This window comes from Pseudochaenichthys georgianus, chromosome 8 (assembly GCF_902827115.2).
Source record: "Pseudochaenichthys georgianus chromosome 8, fPseGeo1.2, whole genome shotgun sequence".
Lineage (NCBI taxonomy): Eukaryota > Metazoa > Chordata > Actinopteri > Perciformes > Channichthyidae > Pseudochaenichthys > Pseudochaenichthys georgianus.
In genome coordinates this window covers 17,645,056-17,665,435 of record NC_047510.2, presented here as the reverse complement: position 1 = coordinate 17,665,435, position 20,380 = coordinate 17,645,056, and the positions used below count along the sequence as shown (strand labels likewise).

Sequence of the window (20,380 nt, the reverse complement as noted above, 5' to 3'; positions counted from 1 at the left end):
TTCCTTCTTTTAACTTATCATATTTACTGTTCTGTCCTTTCGTGTGTTGTGTTTAATGTTAGTAATGTCTTATTCTATCCTGTCTCTTGGCGCTACTGGAGCCACAGAGCCGGAGACTAATCTAATCATTTAGGGCCCGCTCTTGAGTAGTAAATAATTTTCTTGGCATATCACAAAGTGTGTGTGTGTGTGTGTGTGTGTGTGTGTGTGTGTGTGTGTGTGTGTGTGTGTGTGTGTGTGTGTGTGTGTGTGTGTGTGTGTGTGTGTGTGTGTGTGTGTGTGTGTGTGTGTGTGTGTGTGTGTGTGTGTGTGTGTGTGTGTGTGTGTGTGTGTGTGTGTGTGTGTGTGTGTGTGTGTGTGTGTATATTTATGAGTGTTGTGTAATTCTCCTCGCTCTTTCCAGTGTTTCTCACCATGCCCCAGCCCCCGAGGACAGCAGCAGCCCTCGATCATTTTCTTTTTGATCTTGTCACAGACACTCTATGGTCTATATTTCATGTCACTCTGACTAAACTGCTCTGCTGTTCAGATGTCCACTTTAAAGCTTGATGCACTCCTTGTGTATGGATTTGGCTGCCATGCCAGCAAAGCACTTTGCCTTGAAAAGGAATTAAACTCGTGAGGTTTTTCTAAAATAGATGAAATAGGGAGGAGGCTGAGAAGGCTGGGCTCATGGGAGGGGCACTACCCAAATCAACAGAACCCCCCCCCCCCCCAAATGCCAACGGGTGTGGGTGAGGAGGCTGCCTTCTCTGATAGGTGTCTGAACATGTGGGTGGGTGGTTGTTTGTGTACAATATGAGGATTTCAAGAACATATGCCTGTTTCTTTATATATGCATATCGGCTTGTGTGCACAGAAAGGGGTCAAGGAACATTACGTGGCAAACATTTCCAAGTTACATACTAGACAATATACAGTAGGAAGCCATCATGAAAATAAATGCTTGTTGATTGTTATTTGTTCTATGGCATCAATGTTGTGTTGATTGGATTTGGCATTGAACTTTCTCATCTCTGCCTTTCCGATATGTTCCAGTTCAGGGTGAGTGAAGCGACAAAGTGAAAGATGAAGTGACAAACAAAGGAAGGTAATGTGCAGAAAGCCAAGAGAGGGGGGGATGACTTGGAATGGGAATTACAAAAATATAGTGCAGATCCGAGTGAGAGCCTGAGGAAGCTTTTGTTTGCTATGTCTCACATGTTGGTTACTCAAGCTAATGAGCGACAATAAAATAGTAGCCAATTAACTCTGGCCATCAGACTGAGACCGAGGTAAATGAAAAGAGAAGGAGCAAGATAGTGAGAGAAGGGGGGTGTGGTGAGTGTGTGTGTGTGTGTGTGTGTGTGTGTGTGTGTGTGTGTGTGTGTGTGTGTGTGTGTGTGTGTGCGCGCGTGCGTGTGCGCGTGTGTGTGTGTGTGTGTGTGTGTGTGTGTGTGTGTGTGTGTGTGTGTGTGTGTGTGTGTGTGTGTGTGTGTGTGTGTGTGTGTGTGTGTGTGTGTGTGTGTGTGTGTGTGTGTGTGTGTGTGTGTGTGTGTGTGTGTGTGTGTGTGTCTTCCAGCAGGGGGAGCTGTGTAGGTCCATGTCACTGTAAGTGCTCTACATGACCATCTGGCTCTCACTGTCAGACTGGATGCTGAACTTACACTTAACTGTTTCAGTGCCAGCATCTCCTTCACATCTGTCATACATTAAAAAAACATGGACAATAAACAGATGCAGAGATTGCCTTTCTGTTGACAGTGAAAATCACATCTTTGGACACAATTGTTATATGAACTGAATAAATCAACAAATCATTACAAAGAATCAGAGATGCAAAAGATTGATGAAGGAGGCGCTGTGATTCTGCTGCTCTTCTTGATGCCGCTACAATGACAGATTGTGTATCTGCTTCACCATGGCGAGGGAAGAGAGCAAATGGTTAATTTCTCCTTCTCTGACTGCTGATGCCGTGTTCCAGCTGAAGCCCTTGGAGAGTCTCTCTATGTACTCACTGTACTGTAGTGCTTGCCATTCTTCAGAGTACCCTGCTGACCTCTCTTTAATTAGGCTAATTGAAATGTGAAAATAACCATTTTCTGGATTGCTTATTATTTTTGGGCAGTTTAGAATAAAAAGCATGTCTATACATTCAGGGCAAGAAGAGCTGTCCTACCTCTCTCCTTGGTTGACCTTGTTGCCAGGTTCTAATGAGTGTGGCCCCTGCCGGCTGGTACTGGTCTGTCCCCCTGGTCTCTGAGTGGCCTTTGATCTGGTTTCAGTATCATCTCCTTGCGCCTTTGGCATTCTAAATGCTACCTTGCCTCTGTATTTCTGGGGGGAGTATCCCCCACCGTCGGCCTTAGTGTTGTTTAGAGACAAGAGGGATTTAACAGACATACTTGACACAAATGGTGAAAGACGGATTGTGCTCGAGTGCTCTTGGCTGGTCTACAGGTGGTTCTTGGGTTTTATTTGTGTTCTTAGCTCCTCTGTTAACCCCCAGAGCGTGCCCACTGTCGGCTCTAAGCATTGACAGGAGCCTCCCCAGGGCAGCATGAGCTTGTGGAGAGCAGGATGAGAGAGACAGAGAGAGAGAGAGAGAGAGAGAGAGAGAGAGAGGATCTGAGGAAGAAAGCAAGAGAGAGAGAGAGAGAATGAGAGGGGAGGGGGAGACGCCAAAGTACATTTGGAGCAATGTGCTTGATAGTAGACAGTATGTGTATGTGGGAACCTGAGAAAATGTTCATATGTTTTGTGTCTTCCTGATGAGGTGAGTCATTCCCTCAACACACTCATCTACACAACAAGTGTAGGCTACTGTGTACCAACGCTCCCACCAAATGACGGTGAGCACACACATACACTGACAGTGTCTCACACACACACAATCTCAACTGCACGGGGAAAGATCACATGCTCATCATTACCCCTGCAGAACCAGCTGCAGCAGTGTACAGTTATGTTCACGTCATGATGTGACTTCAAACATTTATCATACGTACACATTATACACACATGGAGTCATTCGCTATGTGATTTCCTCATTAACTTCTCGAAATGTAATGAGTCATTGGACCAAGTTATGTGGCTCTGTTAATTATGGCCCCATTTCAACAGCTCTCTCCATGGCAACCTAAAGTTCTGCCTGTCACCACATGAGAGATGAGGGAATAAAGACATTTTCCCATTATGCTACCACCCCAGCGAGCATATTTCTCCTCAAGACAGGCCTGCTGATGGGTAGCTGCTGATCCTTCAGCTCCCCCTGCAGGTGAACAGGACAACATCAAGCCAGTTGTCCAGTGTATGAGGACACAACATATCTGACTTAAGAGAGTGGTGACTGTTCACATTAGCTGTAAAGCAATGTAAACATTCATAAACAATCATGAAGTCTCGTGTGATAAATAAGGTTATGTTTAAGAGGTAAGCACTCCTGCACTCAAGAGTGGGTGTCAACATGTTGGCCTCATGGATATCATTCGCTAAAGCTTGAAAGCGTTGTGGTATCAAATTCAATATCATGGACTAATGCGAATGCAAATAAGCCGTTTCCACTCATTATTGTTCAGACAAACAAGCATCTGTGAATGCGTGTGTGATAACATTGCACCTACAATATGAATGAGCCGGAGAGCTGAATGTCAATGAGCAGAGTTTAGAATAGAGTTGTGTGCTTAGCAGCTAATATATGATAGGGATAGGGGACTTCTAAATGGATGTAAACAAAACATGTCAGAACTAAAAAATTGTAAGTCTGTTTTTGTTTGTTTATTGATTACAACTGAAGCATTAAAAGACATGTCACCCTAATGTACACCTCTAATGTTACTGAAAATACATTTAGCCTTGATGGAGATCAAATCTCTGCACCACCGGTAACAAGCCTTTGTATGTGTCTAAAGTGGTCAACAAATGAAACTGTCAAATCAAATGTCTTGAGATAGCTTGTAACGTGTACATTGTGTGTTTCTTCTCATGTGGTATTTACATATGATCTAACTTTGAATCAGCACAAGGCTCAACTCACAACAGCAAAACAAATACTTATTTGAAGATGAGTGTAATCACTCAGGACTGCAGTATAACCTTTTTAATGCAACGGTATGGTGGACCAAAGCCAAGACGAAATACAGTCCACACACCACAACAGAGCTGGCAGAGCACTCCGCTGCGGCAAACAAGTTCTCAGGTCATGAACTCCGTTCGTCATTCCCCATAAATATACTCTTCAGCTTGTTGAAAACAAAATGAAGGATGACAAAGTGACTTCCAGTCAACCACTGCCTGTGGCAATTGTGCCATTTCTCTCACCTTAGTGCATTTTTAGGTGTCATGAGGGATTAAGTCATTGCTGAGCTTCTTGACAGATGGTTCCTGGCAACACCTCCTTACACCGACAAACTATCACTCAATGCAGTCAGGGGATGCTTAAATGAAACAGTTTAGCACGAGGAGAGATCCATCCATAGAAATTGATGTTCTTTTTATTTCACGTTTAAAAAGACACATTTACTCATGAATCCCCCACGCACTGGCTCGTGTGTCTTCCTTTCAAAACAAGCAGCCAGCGTCAGTCTTTCTTTTATTTTTCCTTTGCAAAGTATGTCCGTTTGTCAGCTAATCTCAGGCTCTTACTGTTCTTACTCACCTGTATTTATGGTCACAGATCACTCTACGTCTCGTCTACACTTAAGAAGTCGGTCATCAGGTAAGATTCCTTAGGGTGACATTATTATTTCCATTACCTCTTGGAAACTGACATTCCTAGACACTCCTGGCTTCTTGTATTTACTGCAAAAAAAAGTGTGTGTTAAAATGACCAGGATTTATTATTGAACTTCTCCCTATCGTTTTCCTCAAACATAAACAGTGGTGTGGTCTGCTTGGCTGATGGCCATGTGTTGATGTCAGGCTGCATCTGCCTCTGTGGTGGCAAGATAAAGAGCAGCATTTGTCCTGGACAGACTTCCCTTGACACGGACACAAGGCCTTAAAAGTGTGTGTGTGTGTGTGTGTGTGTGTGTGTGTGTGTGTGTGTGTGTGTGTGTGTGTGTGTGTGTGTGTGTGTGTGTGTGTGTGTGTGTGTGTGTGTGTGTGTGTGTGTGTGTGTGTGTGTGTGTGTGTGTGTGTGTGTGTGTGTGTGTGTGTGTGTGTGTGTGTGTGTGTGTGTGTGTGTGTGTGTGTGTGTGTGTGTGTGTGTGTGTGCGTGAGTGCGTGTGTGTGCACACTTTTGGACTCTAGAGCAGTGGTTCCCAACCTGGGGGGGGGCGCGCCAAAGATCGCAGGGGGGGCGCCAGGCCTCAGGTGATTTGAGGCCAAATATCATATTTAGATTTTTTTTTTTTTTTTTTTTACATAGAATTGTAACTCAATACATGATAGTCACTATAGGCCTTGTCTCTACATTACAATAAAAATATAAAAAATAATTGATTAATTAATTTGAATACAAATTCAAGTTAGTAGCTATTAAAGGCATAAAAAGACAGAAATTTATAATTGTTTCTTTAATATAAATGTTTCTTCTGCGCGTTAAGTGTTCAAACCGGGCTTGTCTGGATAAGCGCATTTTTAAAACAGTCATTGTCCATGCCGGTTTCAGTTGGATTATTTGTCACCGTTGCTCCGATCAGATCGGTCTCCTCCATTTTGTAGATTATTTACGACTTTTGAATCCACATAAACACATCGGCAAAATCCGGCTTACTTTGAGCATGTGTTTTTTCCACTTCCACGCCGTCCTTTAATTTCTTCATACAGCGGGAATCCAAATGAATTAATCCTGAGTCCAATAACCATCAAAGTCACTCCAATAGTGCTCCTTAATTACGCTTTCATCCTCCTTTAACAAAATACATCACATTCATCCAGTTTGTGACAGTAGTTGTAGCATTTTGAGACTTTGAAACTTTAATTACCACTGCTGCGCCAACAGGAGTCATTTGGGGGGCTCTTGGGAAAAAAGGTTGGGAACCACTGCAAGGATGATGGCATAGCGATTCTCACACACACACACACACACACACACACACACACACACACACACACACACACACACACAGCCACTATCTCTCCGTGTCTCTCACACACAAACAAACACAGTCATTATTTCCATACTGAATTCAATTATACAGTTTTGCAAATTTATTTCCAAAAGACAGGCAGCTGAAAATGCATTGTTGAACACACAGCTCATACATAGAAAGTCTACTGACGAATGCTAAGACAAGAGGAAGGCAAACCCAGTAGTTTCTGGAAGCCTTGCTTTGGTAAAGATGCCTGCCATGATAAGCATTATACATGCAATATAGCAACAGATAATTACAGACAGAAAGTATTTGTTCATAAGTACTTATCTTTAAGGAACAGTCTTACATGCTAAGAAATATAATGTTTGGCGTCAAAGTGAGAATCTGATGAAGTAGAGAATATCAGTTTCATCACTAAACATTGTGTGCAGAGATAGCGCTACGTCTGGGACATGTTGAAACCTGGGTCCTGTTTGGCAAAGCATCTTGATGCTTAGACGTTTTTAGCCCCATAAATAAATGCATAGAGAGTGGGTTCTGGCTTTATACAAGTCCTGGAAACAGGGAGAAACTCCTAGCTTCTTTCCATCACGATTGAAAACATTATAAATAACCAGCGTTTATATAACAGTTTTCTATGTTATTGGGTATAATGCTTTAAAAACAGCTTGCTGTTGGTGAAAATGCCATGCAAGGGCATTAGGGCTATCTGTAAATATTGTGAGATTTAGTGTGGGATTGAACCACCAACCCTGCATGTAACGGACAAGCCGCTCTTCCCCGAGCCTTGGTCTGCAGAGCTCCACAGCTGTTGTTTTTATGCTTTTTACAATTTTCACTGAAAGCAGCTGCCTGCTTTAGCTGAAAACAACCCTGATGAGGGTGGTGGGACTGAACCAAAAGGCTGCAGGCAGAACACCAAAACAAAGGCCTGAATTATCCAATAAAGTTCTGTAGAAGTGAGGGGTGTAACATGTGCAAGTGGAACATATTGATTATAGTTACTTTAAGTTAACAGGATCAAAAATAAGACAGCATCATGGTTCCTGGAATGAGTGCTGATGCTGCTAAGCTAGGAGTTCCCCCCTGTACCTGACACATAGAGAAACTAAGCACATGTACTGTGTGTTTTACAGAAAACAAGAGTATTATGAATAATGCTGAACTGTTTCTTTAAACACTGATAAACAGAAGAGAAACACAGGTTACTCAAAGTGTGCTTCATCACAGTATTAGCGTCACTTTCTTCATATATTGAGGCTTTGTGGGCATTATAATAGCAATGTGTTGATGTGCAAGGAAATAAAAACAGTTCAAGGGAAAAAACGCAGTCCTGTAAAGCAATTTCAGCACCAAAAGGCTAGTTTTAAAATGTACCATAAGAGCAATTTTATACATTAAAGCATTGTTATCATAGGGCTCCATACAAATTATCTATGCGTTCTATATATATTAAAACATTTCTTAAAATCCTTCAAGAGATAACATAACCTTGGTAGTTTTTTTATTTCTCTGTTTGCTAAAACATCCTTATACGTGTGATCATACTGTACTCTCACCACAGACCAGATCTTTGGCTAACAGCTACTTGGTGTTTGACAGCATTGGTTTTGTGTTTCTGACATTTGGATGTTATACCAGGTTGTGAATTTCCATGATATAATGAAGTATGTACTGTAACAACATCTTTCATTTTCAGTCTACATGCACTAACTACACCATCTCCACATAGTTTGCTGGGTAAAGCCCCTCACACCCACCATCGTTTATCCCCCGACACCAGCCCTGATCATCCTCATCCTCAATCTTCAAAAACTCTTCGCCTGCAGGAAGACACAAATAAAATAAAAACTAGGTTTGCAGCTAACAATTACTTTCACTATTGATTAAAATGCCAATTATTCTCTTGATTAATAGTTTGGTCTATGAAATACAATATTACAATGTAGCAACACAAAAAGCCATCACATGCTCCTGGTTATCACATTGACCTCATAAGATTGCTTAATATTTTGTACTAAATAGTAGCTTAAGTGACAGAATATTCACATTTGAGAAGTCGGAATCACCTAATTGTTGGCAAAAGGTCTCAAACTTTCAAATAATTGACCAAATAGTTGCTGATGAATTTTCTAAAACCTTATTAAAAAACACAATTTGACAGATGAAAAATAAACAACTGAAGATTAAATATAGAATAAACAAATAAGTTCACACAATATATATACACTTACACATCCTGTCAATAATGAATCCTACAGTCGAGTAAAGTAGGCTTCGTAGGGTGGTATTTGTGTGTTTACCTGCTTTAAAGGACAGCTCATCTGTCTCCTGGCCATCATAATCATATAGAGCTCTTACTTTCACTCCTCCAATCATCACACTAGAGGAAGAAGAAGAGATGGAGAAACATCATTTTAAAAAAGAGACACAGATGGATTTCAATCAGCCGAACAACAAAAGCTACACAGCAGTAGATCACAGTCAAAACAAAATCCTGCCAAACTATTTGCTTGAAGAACATTTACTACCTCTTCTCTATTGTTCCTTTCTTTTCTACTTCTTTTTTCCCTTTTTTGGTTTTCTTCTCAGGTATCCATTCCTAAAAATAATTAGAACAACATCGTTAAAAAACGTCACATCAATTTGTGAACAACAAACGGAGGTGGTCTTACAGTAGATACCTGAAAGTGAGGCCAGTCAGTGGGCATGCCGGGCCCGTAGGTGTTTTTCCAACAGCGAAGGTCCTCATGCTCATCGATGGACATCAGTGTGTTGTGCAGCTCATTGTACACAGCCCTCACACTAAAGGAGAAGTGGAGAGTAAATAAGAGGAGCACAATTGGTACCCACCGGAGGCAAACCAATGAAGAGCTACACTTGTTTTACAGAAGCTGCTATCCATTACCCAAAACACTTTTTACCATCTCCTGCACTCTTACCACTTTTACTTACACTGAAAATGTAACAAATGCTTCACTTTTTTGCGGCCAGTTTAAATGTTATAATTGTCAACATTGTTATTTTCCATATAAAATGATCAGCCTGTATCTGCCTGGGACATACTGTAAGAGACCATGTATGCTCATAAGGCTTTACATTGCATTGTATTCTGAGCATGCTATAATGAACACACCATGCAGGAATGTAGGTGGATGAATACTTTATGGGGCAGTTGTATGGTTAATTGGTGTCTTCTGATGCTTATACTATAACTAAAGTGTATTGAAACTTGTAATTAGCACTTAATCTACTTGCACTGCCATCCAGCGTAAAGTAAAGGGCTGAAGGAAAGGGTTGCACACAAATTTGGCGGATTAATAGAGTATAGTATAATTACTCTCATCTACCCTTTATCCCCCTGTGGCCCCTTCAGATTTCAGTCATTTAGTTGCTGTCTTTGCTATAATTTCCATTATGCTCATATGTAGTGGAACAGCAGTTATTTATTTATTATATTATTAATTTAGTCATTCTCATTTGATTGATTTTGACATACTGCCACACATACTATAAACTACACTAAACACAAAGCTGATCAGCACAGACAGCAACTTACAGCAACCATCATGTCATGCAAAGCATTGAAGTTCACCTCTCATTGTTAGTAATGTCCAGGTGTTTGTGGATGGACAGTAAGGCCTGTTTGAGGAAGACAATCCTTTTGCGCTCTTCGTCCTGCGATTGGTCAAAGATGGACTCCATTTCCTCCATGTAGCGTGGAACGTAGCGGTTCACCTCCTCAAGGACTTTCTCATAGCGGGCACGAACCTGTTAACATTTAGAAACAAATTCAAAAAACCTGAGAAATGTTAAACTAATACCCGATTGACAACTCAAATGATGAAAGGTATTGCCTACTTTCTCTGCCTCCTGTTGAACGAGCTCTCTGTCCTCCTGGATCTTCTTCTGTTTGTCAATGGCGACGTCCGGGTTTCCCTGAGCGTGTAAATCTCGCTCCCTCGCTGCATGCTCCTTTCGGCCAACTTTTTGGTATGCCCTCCTAACTTTATCTAGCTGTAGACAAAACAAAAACAGAACATATTATCTACAGTTGGGGACAGAAGAGGAAAACTCAGGACATCTTGGTTACAAAGGAAGATGTCTACATGGGTTTTTCACGACAAATGAGGTTAAATGTTAACATAGGTTCAGGAGCATGGCCACGCCTAAAACTCCGCCTCAAACCACGGCCACCCCTACTTATATCCGGCAAAACTTCCGGCCGATGCTTGTCTCCATCCTTTCAACCCACCCTCCCTCTCCCTTCTACCCATACAGTTCCCCTTCTGACTCACACCGAGCGATACATCCATCCATCCCTTCCTCCCTCCCCCCCTCAACATCTCCATATCCCTCATCCCTCCATCCCTCATCCCATATCCCCCCATCCCTCATCCCTCATCCCTTATCCCCACATCCCTTCATCCCTCACCCCTACATCCCTCATCCCTCCATCCCTCCATCCCTCATCCCTACATCCCTCATCCCTACACCCCTCATCCCTACATCCCTCATCCCTACACCCCTCATCCCTACATCCCTCATCCCTACATCCCTCATCCCTCCATCCCTCATCCCTACATCCCTCATCCCTACACCCCTCATCCCTCATCCCTACACCCCTCATCCCTACACCCCTCATCCCTACATCCCTTCATCCCAACATCCTCTGCCCATAAACATCTATATTCATATACCGTGTATTCTAACATCTAACTCCAGGTACCGTCTGGGGACCCGTAATCAGCCCACGCAGATTATGCCGGAGACGGAACCCCCACTCAGAGTCTCCCACTGCACGGACCACAGCTCGTCCTCCCAGACCACCCCTTCAGCCCCTCACATCATTTACATGTTAACCCAATAAACGTACAAACATCACATTGTTGTGGCGTGGTTCATGCTAGTGAACAACAATTGCAACCATTCAAGATGCACCTCATGTCCAGAATAAAATAGTGGTGCATATCTCTGTGGTCAAATACTGACTTTGAGCTGAGGTCTGCTACTAAAAGTATCCAATTGTGATTTTGCAATCTATTTAAGTGTGTATGATGTATTGATTCTCTAAGGGCCTTGGGTATATTTAGCGGGTTGTCCTCTTGTCCTTTACTTGCTCTCAGATCAAAGAAAAGAACAAATCACTACAAATGTTATTTGATTGTTCTTATTTAGTTCTGAATATGAAATGTAATCAAGAAAAAAGGATTTCAACCAAAGTTTGTAGGAACTTTATGTATTTGTTCTTTTGCATTTTGCGAAACTTACAACACACGGTGTATTGTGTCTCATTCTCTCTTTGATTATAGGCTGTTCTGCTTGCAATTATTCTCACTTTGATTGGTACATTTTTATAATTCTCTTTTATCCCAACAGTGTACTTCTGTCAAGTGGGCGCTATTATGTTTTCCCTTTGGTCTCATAGAACACAGAACAAATTACTTACAAGGCCCATATGTGTACTGCATCAGATAAAAGATGCCATTTCATTTCAATTGGACTTTAACAGAGCTCTGTAGGTTTATCAGGCATTTTACATCTTCAAATGTGAACTGTCATCTATAAGTGAAAACTGCATTCATCTATTTGTTATAATGTCTCAGATGAGAGCTTTAAATCATTTGTGCAACACTGAAGCTGCCTTCTAAATCTGACAAATCTGACCTTCTTAAGTCGCTTGGCCCACGGCTTCTGAGCACGTGTAAAGCCTGTCTCAATGTCCTGGGACTCCTTGAAGCCTCCAAATAACTTCTTGTGGAAGGAGTCCTTCTGCCAGGTCCTGACCCGGTCTCCATCCTCCGACACCAGGGAGCGACAGATGGAGGCGTGTAAGGAGGCCAGCCGGTCAGCCGAGGACAGAAAACACTGCCAAGCCTTCAGAAGAGATCCGTACAGAGGACCTGAGGAGAAGTAGGTAATGTTACCGTCTCTTATCACAATGGGAGAAAGAGAGAGAGATATCTCACAGTGTACATGCTGTTGAAAAGAACTAGCTGGAGTTGCAGATACTTACTGGAATCCACTACTGGTTTCCATTTGGTGCTCCATTCACTGAGCTGCTGGGCGTACTGCCTCTCCACACGAGCTCTCTCTTGGAAACACGCCACGATGTCATTACAGGCCTGGAAGGCATCTTCTGTTCGCTTCACAGTGGGCTGGTAGTTCCCAGGCTGCCAGGACACAGAGAGAGAGGAAGATCAACTGTTTACACAAAATAAACATGGGAAGGAGGGAGGCTTAGTAGACTTTGAGCTTTGATATTAGCACCCAACCACATAATGATTTGGATTATAAAAGACAAAGTGGGCGATGTTTTTGCCAGTGTTAAATAGTCTTTTGGTTTGTGAATACAAAATTGAACATCTGCTCACCATTAATTCAGGCAGCAGCATGCACACACAAAAAATGGAACTGAACAAATTAATGTAGAAACTAACACTGAAGACTTAAACAGTTCAAGCCAGACTCCACTCACTACTCATACTATGCTTTTACTGCATATACTGTAAACATTACTTTTGTCAATACAAGTATTACAGCCTATTCGGCTTTCATTAATTGCAGTAGTCATGTTTTTTTTTTTAATCTTGGGGAGGTTATGTTTAGTATAGCTTGTTTGTCATTATTTCAGCAGGATTACATACAACCTACTGGCCCAATTTATATGAAAGTTTGTGTAAAAAGTACGCTTCTAGTTTCTACTGGTCTTAGTAAGAGCAGAGTTCCTGCTCCTTCAAGTAAAGTAGCACCTTGCACAGCAAAAGTGTGTTTTGTGATACTGTGATTAAGAATATTCAAAATAATACATTAACAGTCGCGTAGCTTAGCTTACCATAAAGACTGGAAACAATCTGTCTCTGTACAAAGGAAACCACCAAAGAAGTTCAACAACAAGCACCTCTTAAGATCACCAGGTAACACATCTTATCGATTTGTTTTTGTCATTTCAAAAAAACTAAAATAGACAATTTGCTGTTTGACATGATGCTACAGTATGCGCACGGTGCATTCACTTTGTGTAGTCTCTTTTGGTTGTGTGGTGTCTTTATGCTAAGCTAAGCTGACAGGCTGCTGGCCCAGACAGATATGTTCTGTTCAGACGTGAGAGTGAAATTGATCTTCTCATCAATCACTCAGCAAGAAAGTGAATGAGCGTATTTCTTTAATGACTGCGTTGTTCCATTTACTGTGTCCCAGTCAGTGGTGCCAGCCTGCACACATCCTTCAACTGCAACCAGCACAGCTAAATGCATTGTAGCCATTATTAATGTTATTAGTTAAACCTCTGTATAAGAACTGCCTCTTCCACCATTGTCTGGTAAGTCTGTCTGTCTGTCATAAAAAGGTCCAGCTTGCATTCTCATCTTCTTTCACAGGGATGCCACTCCTGCAGCCGTCTAAGGTCAACCCTCTGCGCGCTACATGTGACAATTGACTGGCATTAGGTTTCCTGTGGTAAAGTCTAATGGCCGCAGCAGCGCAGGGTGTGGTGAGCGGACGTGAAGACGAGGCCTGGACATAAAAACCCAGACGGAGAGAGAGGACAGAAGGGCAGCAGAGGCAAGGCCCTGAATGTAATACCATATCTGTAGCAAATGTGTTGTTTGTGGAAGTAGTATTTAGAAATCTCTGCAATTCTCCTGGCAAGCGCCGTAAGCTCCTACTCTCCTCTTCACTTTCTGTCAGGCTCTATCTGTAGTTACTGAAACATTTAGACAGCCAGTGGAAAGTTTGTCGACACACTATATAGTTTCATGCTACGTTAAATAATCTGAAGCTATGAGTTTATTCCATACACTACAAAATGAACATAAACCAGACAGAGACATAAGTAACCAGATTACTTTCACCTGTCAAACAGGTGTATGTCTGTCTAATAAATTAAGCTCACACTGTCTGCATGCTTTTCATTTACATTAAACATGTTTCACACAATACTTGGCAGTATTTCTCAGTTCCTCCATGCTCCTCCTTACTTCTTTCTTTTTGGCAAATTCTCTGTAAGGTGATATTTCACTTCAGAGTAACTACTCACTCCAAGCAGACCACGATAACTTTGATTTGTCAGAGTATGTAACCTGATTCTTTAATGTTGTACGATTGATAAACAAGGTCTTCTATCCTAAAGGCACTCTTAATTAGTCCTAAATTTAATAATGCATCTAAAAAGGGAGCAGTTTAGTATTTTACGTCAAAACATATCATTGGTGAAGCAGCTAGCGTAAGATTAATATGCAGTCTTTTTTTCTATACCTATATTTAGTTAATATGCAAGACATCTGCAACACATTTATTTATTAAAATGTATTAATTGAATTACATATAGTCATTTCTAATATATTCTAATTAAACTTTGAGATTCTGCTGTAGTTTACATGTGTTGTTTAATGCATGTGATATTTTTGGCTTCAAGTGTAACATAGTAAACACAGCATGTTTGAAAATGTGTACCAAGATGTTTACTTATTTTCTGCAGTCTTCAAATAAAGAATATTAGTCAAACATGCTTTTAATGAAACACTAGCTTCCTTTGCCCTAATCAGAATCAATCAGGGTATTTCTCATCAGCGGCCTTCTGTTTCTCTCTCTTTCCTTACTTTCTCTCTTTCTGCCTCTGTTGTGGTTTGCACTAACGCTCCTCACTCGTCTGAGAATTAAACAGAAACAGCTGAGGAATCCACTTTGCGGCCAACGGCAACGCTGCAGAGACCCAGTTGGCCAATCTGTGAGGCAGATGCAAATCCGCAACCAGAGAATTTTGTCCAAGCAACAAAACGCAGCAAGGAAATGTCCACAGTCCTCCATTATAAAATACAATTACACGTATATAACCGATCCAGCCTATAAAGCATGTCAGTGCACAGAGAGAGTGGTGGGAGCCACAGGCAGAAGAGCATCAGCAACAGTCTTATTAGCAGTTATTAAGCTACTAATGGCTGCAGTTAACGTTGAAGTATAGTAGCTGCAGTCGCAATAGTAGCAGTACATAAATGGAAGTAGTATAAGCTAGTAGGAGCAAACTCTTATTTTTTCTCCTTCCAAATATTATGTAGATCAATGCACAAACATTTCATGAGACGCCTCACAGCATTATGGATAAAAAAAGAAAGCCTGAAGGAAATGTTTTTTGTTTTGAAGAGGCTAATCAACTCAATCAAACATTTACAGAGTCTGTTACAGATATAAATATCTCTTTTAGATTTGAAATCAGCAAAAAGGATGTGGTTAGACTCTAGAGAGACACAACATTAGAGCCTGAGCATTTATCTGATCACAGGACGCCTCGATGTAATCAGCATTGAGTAATACTGTGATGTGGGCCCACGGCAGCGTCCACAGCGTCATAGCACACTCTACAGAATACACAATGATTGCAAATGAAAGTGGTGGTGACGTTGCAAATGTAAAACAAAAAGAGCTTAAGTTGGCAGTATAATGACAGACAGCCCTTGAGCGTGGCGGCAGGATGACACAGACGAGAACTGGCCTGGAAACACATCCAACACAACAGGAGCCAAAATGACAGGAGGGGAGAGATAAAAGTAGGGAAGTGCATCAAGGCCAACGGGAGACAAAGCCATTATTAAAGCGATGGCATACTTAAATTAGATGGTCGGGCACTTCGGATGTTTGAAGTGTTTACAAACCTTTAAAACATGGTGGCAACACAGTAGTGTGTCAAGTAACCAGAGTGCAGTGTATGCAATTCTGAAAAGTCAAATAGTATTATTTCTATTACTGGTAATTCATTAGATAATATTAACATAATTATAAAGGTTATTTGTGTAATTAAAAGAAATGGCAGACATTTCTTAATCATTCTTCAAAAGAAGTGCAAATAACTTGAGTCTGCTGTCAGAATAACTCATCATATGTTTTCATGTGCTCTGAATGATGACTTCTGCAAGGGAGTTTATGTTTGTTAGTTCACGGAAAATAACTATACTGGGTGGGATGAATGATCCAGCATGGGCCAAGAAAGGACCCAATGAATTTTGGAGGGGATCAACATCATGGGGAAGATACATGCATTATTGTTCTCTTATACTTATGGCCTTGGCGATGTTGGCCTTTCTAGTTCTCACTGATATTGATGCTGTAGATCAGTGACCACCAACTGGCGGCCCACGGGCCACATCCGGCCCGCCAGACAATCTCATCCGGCCCGCACGACGCAGCCATTTTTTTTTTTACAACGTCTCGTGAGTAAGGTGCAGTACCGGAGTCCAACAGAGAGGCAGCAGCTGCGGGACAGTAGACTGCGTACTGCGAAACCTTCCCTGCCTTGAAGAAGAAGTGATCCTTCATTGAGAGCATGGATGTATAATAAGAACTGGATACAGTGTGGGAGGCGGGCCTCATTCATTCCTATGAGAGCTGCTCATTAGCGCATGATGATAAAATGGCCCAACTTTTGAGAGAGCGAAACGTCACAGATTACCCGGCATGCCTGAGAAGTACCCGTATGTGCACTCATAGAGCATGCGCAACTTTAACCAAAATGCTCGTTCACATCAAGCAAGTCAATTTGCGTACACGTAACAGCACCGCACGTTCATGACAGCATGGTAATGATTTGTTATTATGATGGATTTGATATTAACGAGGCGGCAGTTAGCAGCTAGCAGCTAATGTGCACATCAATCGTTATGTACTTATATTACGCTGTAACAGGATCTAGTGATATCCAACAGAGCTTCATTTAGCATGAAATAATTATTGCACTGTATGTATATATATACTTATAATAATAAGTAATATTAACTTTATTTAATACAACATTTACGGTACAAGATTGCTGTAATTCATTATCATACTACATGGGCTGTATGATTAAATCTTGTACCGTAAATGTTGTATTAAATAAAGTTAATATTACTTATTATTATAAGTATATATATATAAACAGTGCAATCATTATTTCATGCTAAATGAAGCTCTGTTGGATATCACTAGATCCTGTTACAGCGTAATATAAGTACATAACGATTGATGTGCACATTAGCATAATTACTAGCTAGCTGCTAGCTGCTAACTGCCGCCTCGTTAATATCAAATCCATCATAATAACAAATCATTACCGTGCTGTCATGAACGTGCGGTGCTGTTACGTGTACGCAAATTGACTTGCTTGATGTGAACGAGCATTTTGGTTAAAGTTGCGCATGCTCTATGAGTGCACATACGGGTACTTCTCAGGCATGCCGGGTAATCTGTGACGTTTCGCTCTCTCAAAAGTTGGGCCATTTTATCATCATGCGCTAATGAGCAGCTCTCATAGGAATGAATGAGGCCCCGCCTCCCACGCTGTACCAGTTCTTATTATACATCCATGGTCGGGACACGTAACATGAACGTGCCGGGCGGCGCGGTCCCCTGGGTTAGATGCGCGTTCATAATTCAGAGGGAAATAACTCTCAGAATAACGTTATTAGCACATTATTACAACTTGAGGAACGAATGTTTTTAATAAGGGCTATACAAGTGTTCATACTGGGTAGTTTATTTAGTTTAAAAGAAATTATCCAACGATTTACAGACCATTCTTTCCCCATGTAAGTCAATGGGAAAAAGTGTTTCCGGGCCTGGCAACCAAACGGAAGTGTAGTACCGCCTTTTGGCCAGCACGAATATTTTCATCTGAGTCCGGCGCACTTCCTGAGGGCTTGGTTGAGAGTCTGCTTTGTGCGCTCCACAGCAGTAGCCCCGCTGCGACAGAGTCCAACAGAGAGGCAGGAGCTGCGGGACAGTAGCCGAGAAGCAGGGTTGGGTTGTAACGGAATATATGTAACGGCGTTACGTAATCAGAATACAAAACTCAAGTATTCAGCTGGCGTTTTATTTGAAAAACGAGCAATCTGATTACAGTTAGTTTCGTAAACCTGAAGTGAATACATTTTGGAATACTTATTGGAATTATTGGTGGAAAAGTTTCCTCACAAAATGTAATGTAATTCATTACCGGCAGAACTGCACAGCGCTGCAGCATGTCTGTGAGCGAGATGCAGCGTGCCTGTGAGGCCCCACCCCCGCACGCAGATAGAGAGAGAGATCTCTTTTAAAATATATTGAAAGTTAGAAACGGAGATGGTTAGATAAAATGTGCAAGATAACGTTTATGTAGCATTTATTTATTGTCGAAATGATGACATTTCATAACGGGATCAAATCAAAGTTAATGGCCTGCTGCTGCTGAATGCATGGGGCAAGTGACTTGAAACAGTTTTAAAAGTTATTACATCGTTTCAGATAATAATAATAAATTATAATTATAATTCATTCTATTTAGGGGCACCTTTCAAAGCACCCAAGGACACCTTACAATTCATAACATATTCCAAGGAAAGGTTTTAAGACAAGTACAAAGAATGCAGTCCGGGTGTGTTTTTTATGTGGGGAGCAGATGAGAGAGCTGTCAGAATGACACCAAGATGTTGTGTTTGAGTTCTTGATAAGCCATTGAAACAGTAACGTATACGTGTCTCCTGTTCACCAAAACATACCCATCTGTTATGGAAAAAGAAAGTATTCCAAAAGTAATCTGAATACGTTAGAGACACGTAACTGTAACTATTCTGATTACTTTCAGAGCATGTATTCAGTAACTGATTACATTTACAAAGTAACCCTCCCAACCCTGCCTAGAAGTGATCCTTCGTTAGCGTGAAGAGTCTGCTAAACTTTATGCGGTCCGCAGTACCTGAGCGTGCTCCACTAGCATTGTGGACTATAGAAAAATCGCTGGCCCGCGATAGTATCTATTGGATACATTTTAGCCCTTGGACAAATGTAGTTGGTGATCCCTGCTGTAGATGAAACAATCTAAAGCTTCGCCGGGATAAACAACCATGGAACTTATGTGATATCTTGTTCATTTTTATAATAATTCGTTTTTATTTCTCCTGTTTATTCCGTCAGGCTAAAAGTATCCTTACAATCAAATCGTTTGACACTTGGGGTTAAGGCTTATACTGTTGTGAGAGTTAGATGAGATGATCAATACAACTCTTATGTCTTTGCAGTAAATATGAAGCTATCAAGTTAACTATAGATTAGCACAGACGTCACACCTAGCCACACTATGTGCAATTAACTAAATCTACCTACAGTACCAGTAATATTTTACACACTTGACATCAGCAAAGGTTTCAGGAAGTCAAAATCAAACGTTCCCTTCAAGTCACTTTGGACAAATGAATGTACATTTAAAACATTTTTAAATATATCTTATATCTGTTTAGGAGCTGACTATTTTTCCATATCAAAAAGAAAAACGCGACAAATAAACACATTTTGCTGCAGTGCTGTAGCACGACGAGGATGTTGCAGAGAGCAGTGAAGTGCATCCCCAGAGACACGAACCCACAAAGTGATATTTAACTGAAAATACTAGGAAGATGTTTACTCAGAATTTTTCTTCCACACTAGCCCCTGCTAACATCTCAGTAAATGAGCTAGTAGATCATTTTAAATCAAAAATTAAAAATGTTATAGATGCCATTGCTCCAACTAAGGTAAAGGAAGTGACTGGGAAGAAAATATCTCCATGGAGAAAGGCCATGACCGTGAAAACAGAAAAAAGAGAATGTCGAAAAGCTGAACGCAGGTGGCGAAAAACAAATCTCCAGGTTCTCTTTGAAATCTATAAAGAAAGACTTGGCCTTTATAATTTGTAATTGAAAAACGCACGACAATCGTTCTTCTCTGACATCATTACCAAAAACAAAAACAATGCACGTGCCTTGTTTGCTACCGTCGACAGACTAACTAACCCCCCAGTGTCAGTAGCCTCTGAATTTCTATCCACCAGGGCGTGCAATGATTTTGCCTCCTTCTTCACTGACAAAATTCAGAAAATCAGACAAGCAGTCAGTGCCTCTGCATCAGTCAGTGCCTCTGCATCAGGAACAGCAAATGTGTTGTCTCTGTGTCCACCTAATATCAATTCAGACACCATGACACAATTCCATCAGATTAATGATAAAAACCTAGAGGACATTATACAACTTCTGAAATCCTCCTCCTGCTGCCTTGATATTATTCCAACAGGATTTTTCAAAGATGTTTTGCCTTGCATGGCCTCAGATCTACTTCATATAGTAAACAAATCTCTTCACTCAGGTATTTTTCCACAGGCCCTGAAAACTGCAGTCATTAAACCGCTCTTAAAAAAGAATAATCTAGATGCTTCAGTAATGAACAATTACAGGCCCATATCAAACCTCCCATTTCTAGGTAAAATCATTGAAAAAGTTGTTTTTCAACAGTTGAGTAATTTCTTGCATTTAAATAACTGTTTCGATGTGTTCCAGTCAGGCTTTCGTCCAAACCACAGCACTGAGACTGCTCTTGTAAAGGTC

At 41.2% G+C, this 20,380-nt stretch overlaps 1 protein-coding gene across 1 annotated transcript; it reads right to left on the bottom strand.

Annotated features, from left to right (window-relative positions):
- Positions 1-6,105: 6,105 nt before the first annotated feature.
- On the bottom strand, positions 6,106-12,205 carry LOC117451688 (protein kinase C and casein kinase substrate in neurons protein 3; the record flags this gene model as incomplete). The annotated part of the gene is made up of 8 exons (XM_034090085.2): positions 6,106-7,840; positions 8,321-8,400; positions 8,549-8,619; positions 8,702-8,822; positions 9,613-9,788; positions 9,879-10,034; positions 11,685-11,920; positions 12,034-12,205. Coding segments are annotated over 8 exons (1,122 nt in total), but the record flags the coding sequence as incomplete, so codon positions are not given.
- Positions 12,206-20,380: the final 8,175 nt, after the last annotated feature.